At 41.6% G+C, this 7,234-nt stretch overlaps 1 protein-coding gene across 1 annotated transcript in view; it reads left to right on the top strand.

Moving 5' to 3' along the window:
• The first annotated feature begins 6 nt into the window (after window positions 1-6).
• The window catches only part of LOC102388033 (high affinity cAMP-specific and IBMX-insensitive 3',5'-cyclic phosphodiesterase 8A), a 197,665-nt gene continuing 190,437 nt past the window's right edge, over window positions 7-7,234 (top strand). The window contains 1 exon segment of the mRNA XM_025212081.1: window positions 7-322. Within this exon segment, the coding sequence (XP_025067866.1) occupies window positions 53-322 (270 nt within the window). The 5' untranslated portion in view covers window positions 7-52.

The raw sequence follows: 7,234 nt of genomic DNA, 5'->3' as shown, positions 1-7,234 counted from the left end.
GCCGGAGCCGGAGCCGGAGCCGGGAGCAGCCCCCGGCGGCCGCGCGCCAAGCATGGGCTGCGCCCCGAGCATCCACATCTCCGACAGCCGCGTGGTGTACCGCAGCAGCAAGGAATCGGAGGAGTCGCACTCGCCCCAGCAGACCAACGCCAGCATGGCTCAGCAGCAGCAGCATCCGCCGGGCAACCCCGTGCCGGGATTATTCATCAAGTCCTCCAACCCCGCCGCCTACAAGGCGAGGACTAATTCCGCTCGGAAGGAGCGCAGGGACAACAGCCAGAGCCTGGAGGCGGAGACGCAGAGCGGCAGAGCCAGTGTTAAGGTAAAAAGTCCGGCCGACGCCCGGCGCGGAAAGGCTCCGTGGCCGGAGCGGCAGGGGGGCCGGCACGGGCACGGGCACGGGGCAGCCCGCACTGCAGCTCTGTTGCTGCTCGGGCTGTTTCCCCGGGTGGCAGCACCCTTCCTCCGCGCGCCCCGGCGCTGGAAGGAACAGGGAGGGACAGATTTGGTGGCGGGGCTCCGCAGGACAGCTTGTTGACTGCGCTGGCTTCTGGCTGCTGGAGATAAGGTCGAGGGGGGTGTGCCTGTGCGCACGGACATGGAGCACCCGAGCTTTGTGTCCTAGGGAGACGCATCCTCAAACACGAGGCGTGTGATTAAAGGCGAAGGGAGAGTTAGGAGAGCTGAAGAAATGCCTTTCTATTTACTTTATATTTCTTGGTCTCCCCGATTGGGGCCTATCTTTGGTCGGTTCCTACTATCGCAGCCTTTGTTGCCTCACCTTTTTCTCTGTTTGTTTGGGGGTTTTTTTTTTGGGAGAGCACTGCAATTTGGAGGGGAAAAAGAGACCCCCCTTCTAATTGAAAAATCAAGTGATGGATGCACCCGAGATATATAACATGGCTGAGTCGCTCCGGGTTCCCGTGCTACGGGCTGAGACGCACGCTTGTCCATGTAAGCTATAGGAATGAAAGATAGGAAGGAGCTAAAAGAATGGCAAAGCGTTTTGCAGGCCTGCTGTAATAATCAGTTTTCTTGTGCGTTTAACGTTTGTATCAAGAATGCCGCTTAGTTACAGATTTGAGCAAATTCTTCTGCAAGGAGGGTGAGTTTCTTAAATAATTTTCTTCATAGAGATGAAAAAAAAATGTAGGTAACAAGAAGAAACTGTGCAGGTTGAAACGGGATTTAACCATATCTAAAAGGGTTCATAAAAGCAATTCCACATCAAATTACTATTTTTTTGTGTTATAAATACTGCATAGGGAACTTATCTATAAACCTACATACATGTAGCAAGACACACGGATAAAATCATGGTAACCACAACAAAGAATTGTAGGTTATTTGTTTTTGTCCATACCCTGAGATTTGTTTGGGAAGCTTTTTTCCCTCTTTCAGTTGTGAAGAACGTTTGAAGAAGCATCTTGCAACATTTTAAACAAGATCACAACTTTCACCTTTGAAATGTCTTCAGAGTGTTTTGCTCTTTTTTGGCTTTTTCAAATAAAACCTGTTTTCAGAAAGACTAATTTTTGTGACATTTTCAATTTGATTTCAAGATGCTTGTGAATATGTTGCCCATTTTTGGGGGGGCAAGGACATGAGAAGTAACTGGGCTGGACATCATACAGTTCATTGTTGTTCACATGTGTACTGCACTTTAGCCATAGTTTTGTTTTTTTCACTAAATGTCATATTTCATAGGTCTAGTAACTGCTTCAGAACGATTGTTTTTGCTAAATATGAGTGGGATTTTTGTTGTATCGATTTAATACAGAATCTAACTCCCATCTTTGCAGTTTTCTTGTTCAAAATCCTGCAGTATCCTTCAGATACATAACACAGCATAGTTTTTATTCTGTGCTTTTTTATGTATGTTGTGATCATGTTTATTTTGCTTGCTGTATTAGCATACAACCATATTGTCACTGAAATTATGCTGGGTATGAAAGCTAACTAAGCAATTACTGTGTCATCTACTTTTCACCATACAGTCAGGTTACCTTAGAAAAGAAACTGAGCACAGAATTGCAAATAAGGTGCCTGCCAGTCCTGTTACTAGTGAAGTCAGTGGGAGTCTTGGAGCAGGATTGGATGCAAGGTTATACAAACACACAGTTTTGAAGGTGACAGGAGCTTGGCCTAAGAGAGAATTGTGGGAAGGAGCGTGATGCCACCAACCGAGCCTCTGCAAAGTGCTGAGTATGTCCTTTAAAGTGTTTGGACACCGTCAAATACATTGAGCCTGGAGCACATGATGTTAGCACTTCTCAAGGCTGGTCCAGGTACTGTCATCAGAATTTGTGTGGATAGCAGTTACCTACTTGAGGTGCATCTTTTCTCCGTGTCAGGATGATATTTATTCACTAGGCCAAATTACGCATGTACAAATTGAAGTCCAGAAGGTCATATGTTGAAGATCAACAGCATTTGATCTATTGCGTGTATCACCTATTTTCATTCTAACTAACATTTGCAGTTACCCTTTTCTTTTATACAGTTTGCACAGTATACCTTTTTACATAATATTGATGATCCAATTAGAGGAAGTATATGTTAGTTATAAGATGTGCAATTTCTAGTAAAAAGGAACCACACAGAAGAACAGCAAAATCCTAGCTGTAACATTGGACTATATCTATTGTTAGCTGGCACTGAGATTTATTCTCGTTATTCTGTGTTGTCCAATGGCAGAGTCGCTTTCTGAGTGTTTAATGTTCTGTATATATTTCATAGCTCCCATCATCCATGAAGCATATTACCTGAAAACATTAACTTTTTGTCCCTAAAAAGGAACAGAAAATCTAACTTTGTCCAAGGTAAGGTAGCCGAATAGCTTGTGCACATGCATGCACAGCAATATCTATATCTGGTGCACATAATTATAGTGATATCTATTCAATAAGAAGAGGAGCCATGCAGTAAATTGAATTTGCTGGCCTTACCTGCCCTCTCCCCATTACTCAGTATTTTTGTGTTATGTTAACATTCCAAATCTCCAAACAGCTTGAAATAAGTGTTGCATTTAAACAATGAATAGACCACAAGAATGTTTCCTTTCCTCCCCCATATGTAGAATCTTCAGTGCAAAATTGCACTTGTCAGAAGTGCAGGATGAGCAATACTTAACTCTGGAACAGTGACAGGTTTAAGGTCCGGTTATCACATGACCCATCCAGGCAAGCAAATGGAGCTTTATACTGTGTTTTTGGAAAGGAGAGCTATCCACAGAGAGAGCACTTACTTGTAATCTCCAAAGGCTCCTACACAGGGGATTTTCAGGTTGTGAAAGTTGTTTGTAGAGGACAGTTATGTCCATGTTTTCTTTCTTCCCCTCAGAAGTGTGTAGCTGGACTTACAGGCATAAGGTACCCACCTTTATGGAGATACTCTAAGTCATTGATACTATGTTTTCTCATTTATAAAAATGGAGCAAAATGTAGTGAAGACTGATGTGGTGTAAAAGGTTTATTGGCGCTTTTTTTTTTTTTTACAATGACTTGCATAACATGTTTGAGGCTTTACCGCTTGTGAGCAATGTGCCATCCCAGCAGCCTGGCATTATTCAATCCTTTTTCTGCCCCACACTGCATGCATTATCTTTGTATTTTGTGCTGTAGTTCATTTACTTGTGTAATATTTTCTTTTCCCTTACTCTGTGCATATGCACCCAAACATGAATATATTTTTGGTGAAGTGGGGAGGCAGGCAGTAAATCAAAGGTTCCTTTATTTTATATTAGACACAAGCCTAAGTCTGCAGGGCCACATTGTAAATGACCATTTGTTTTACCTGCTGATTTACCTGCCTTTGAACTCCAAGGCATTAAGACCATATACATTGACATCACCATATAGAGTCTAATTTTTACATATAACTGCCCATGATTTAAGCCACCAAACTCCTCTGTTCCTTTTTCTGCTTGTTCTGGTAATTCCCTCCCCTTGGAACACAGGATGAGCTATCTCTCCCTTTGAAACTCCCACATGTACTGTCCCAACTCCCGCTGAGGCCATCCAAGCCTCTCCTGATTCCTCCCTGCTCCCACCGAAGCCAATTCTCAGTCATTTCCCTAACAACCCTCCCCACCACCACTTCTCTCCCACTGACGTCAGCCCTCCTGCACAAAGATCCTTGCTCCTACTGAGAGGATCCTTCCCACACTGAGACACTTTAACCTTTCTCACTCCCTGTGGCTGCCAGACTCCCAGGTTGACTTTTGATGCCTTCCTTGTAAAGGATGGACCCTGTTTTACCAGAGAACTGTGGACTTATTTTGAATAGACTGTAAAGTAAACTTAAAAGAAAAAATAACAAAAAAGCACTTGATGTGACAAAGCATGCTTTGTTTTAGTATTTGTGGTTGGAATACAGCTGAATAATTCCTTTATCTTGTTTATAGTAGATGGCGGAAAAACACCAGTACAAAAAACAGTCTTTAGGCCTCTCATCAGGTATAAATTGCTTCACTGGCCATGTCCAAACAAGCGTAGCAGTGCGGTATGCGGTGCTGCAGACACATCTGTGGCACCATATACTGCACATTCTGTTTTTCTCCATGCTGCAAGGGAACAGCACGGAGGGTTTTTTTTGATCCTTGGATATCCAGGGGGCACAAAAACCCACAGGGAAAAAAAAATGGAGTGGCGCACATGGCAGCAGTATGCACTGCCCAAAGCCAGAGCCGGGCTGGCTGGAGCCACACTTTGCTGTTCGCCAGACTCCATGCAGCAGGATTGCTGCTGCTGCAGTCCTGGAAGGCCCCGAGGACCCAGCCTCCCATACCCCTTGCCATGCACTAGAGCGCATGTGGCACAGGCGTTCCCTGGGGACAACCAGCAGCAGCACAAGGTGGGCCGCTGCTGTTGTCCCCAGGGAACCAAATGTCCATGCATGTCTGGATGTGGCCACTGAGAACAGAGCATAAGCATGTGATTTTTTGATTACTCCACCTACCCCCAAATGCTTGCACAGGTCTTAGCCCTGCTTCTGCTGAATGAATAGGAGTTTTGCCATTGATATGAATAGGAGCAGGATCATTCTTGTTTCCCTTACTGATAAATCTACTTAAATTTCATTGTAATGTCTTGTTTGTGTAAAGCGAGTAGGGTTTGGCTGTGAATGTTTGTTGTGGATAAAGTTAATAACTACTTCCTAATGTGTTTTGGTTTTTTTTTTAATTTACATCTTGCTAATAGATATGAGGCAACCTCTCTTCTCTGTCCTCTAATCTATGCCACATGCTTCATCCTCCCTGACTTAAGCTTCCTGTGTGTAAATTACTTGACAGTTTTAGGCCTTCCAACAGGTTTTTGAGCCCTTCCCCTCCTGACATCTGATGTAGTTTGAAGTAGGAAATGTTAAAAATGAGCCTTTCCTTAGTCTCCATCATCTGTCTTAACACTGTGCCCTTTTTAAATAACTGTATTTATCAGAGGATGTGTAAAGATATTTTGATGGATCCACAGTAAAGAACTTTCTGGTGATAAAATGTTGTTTTTTTTTAACAAAAATATAAAGCTCACTGATAACTTAATAATATGCCTCCTAATTTGTTTTGCCCTGTGCTCTTTGTCGTGTGAAATTAAAGAATCCAAGGCACTGATCTCCTTAGTATCTAAGGTAGGAAGAGGTCAGGTTTTTAAGATTTGGAGTGATAAGCACAAATAGTTAATAATGATCACTGTGGTGAAACAGTCCCACCAGGTGTAAAGACTTACCCCTGGATCATGTTCAAAGACAACATTGCTGCACTTTCAAAATTAGAACTGGCTTGCTAACTACCACCGTTGTCTATTATGGTGCCCTATATCCACCCAGTAAACAGATTTGCAAACTACAGAGGGAGATAAAAAAAAGTTTTTATTGCAGTTCAAACGAGTGTGCATCAAATGTAATTTCTCATTTAATTCCCAAGGTGAATTTTTATATGAATTATGTCTAATGTTTTATTGGTCAAATTTGTGTATTAATTTTAGTGGAACTTCAACAAGGATTCATTTGACTCTGTGACATTCAGTATGTACTTGTCAATCTGCAGTGTTAAATAATTAGATATAATGATTTAAGCACAGTTTTAAACTGGCAACAGGGGGCAGGATGCATCTGAAAAACACCTGAAATGTGTATATATAATATATATACACACTAACTAACTATATATGTGTATGTATATACGTTTTAAATGTGTATATAAAATTATACATTTATAATTTTATATACACATTTAAAACATTATATATATGTATGTGTACACACACACACACACACACACACACACACACACACACACACGAAGAATAAAGTTTTGATCTTTTTTTTCAAAGACTCCCAGTAAAGTTGTTTTCAAATCCCATAGACCTTCACTGGAAACTAGGTATGTAACACCCTGGGCCTCTTAAAAGATCTCAGCCCAAACACATAATAATTTATGTTGATACACATACTACAAAATTAATAGTGAATTCTCTAACTTGTGCATTCTTCCAGATCATCCCATTTTATTGTGGGCCGGTCTAAATCAGACTCCCAGTCCCAGTTTTCCTTTTCCTTGTAAAATCTGTAAATATGTCACTCTGCATTATGCAAAAGCTTAGTGTTTTATAAACCAGGGGTTGCAGCTTTCACTTGGTAAGATTTTGTTTCTGGAGAGAGGAAAAGTCTCTGAAAGTTTACACATTGTTATATTAATTACTGTCCTTTTTGAGTGTGGCTGACGTTAAATTATTTTTTTCTTTTCAATAAAGGTTTAACATTGACAATCTTAACATGAGGAAAAACAACCTAATAAACCTATAAACAGACATATAACAATGTGATGAATAGCTCTTACAAAGTAAGATAGCTGCAGCATGTTGTTTAAGGAGTATAAAATTTAAAGGCAATGTTTAAGATGTTGCTAATTACACAGACCCTCATCCAGCACCCAGAGGACATGGACAACAAGGGGTGTGTGAGAGGAACCAAATGCTGGGGTGGGTCAGAGGGAATAGTATTCTCTTTTTGTTACTTCATTACATCTATGCTATTTTTATTCTATTAGTCCTTGCATTTCAGAGATGTTCATGGCATCTTAACCACTTAGCTCCCTGGACTTGTCCCCACCAAAGGCAGTAAGAGGTTTGAAACTGGCTTTAAGAAGAACAGGATATGGCCTGTTCAATTTAATATGCCATGTGGCTGTTAGATCCTGTATTTAGATTTTAGTTTAGTTTAACTTTATCTGCAAATG

This window comes from Alligator sinensis, unplaced genomic scaffold (assembly GCF_000455745.1).
Source record: "Alligator sinensis unplaced genomic scaffold, ASM45574v1 scaffold476_1, whole genome shotgun sequence".
In the NCBI taxonomy this organism is placed as follows: domain Eukaryota; kingdom Metazoa; phylum Chordata; order Crocodylia; family Alligatoridae; genus Alligator; species Alligator sinensis.
The sequence above is the reverse complement of the archived record's forward strand: the minus strand, read 5'-3'. Positions and strand labels throughout refer to the sequence as shown.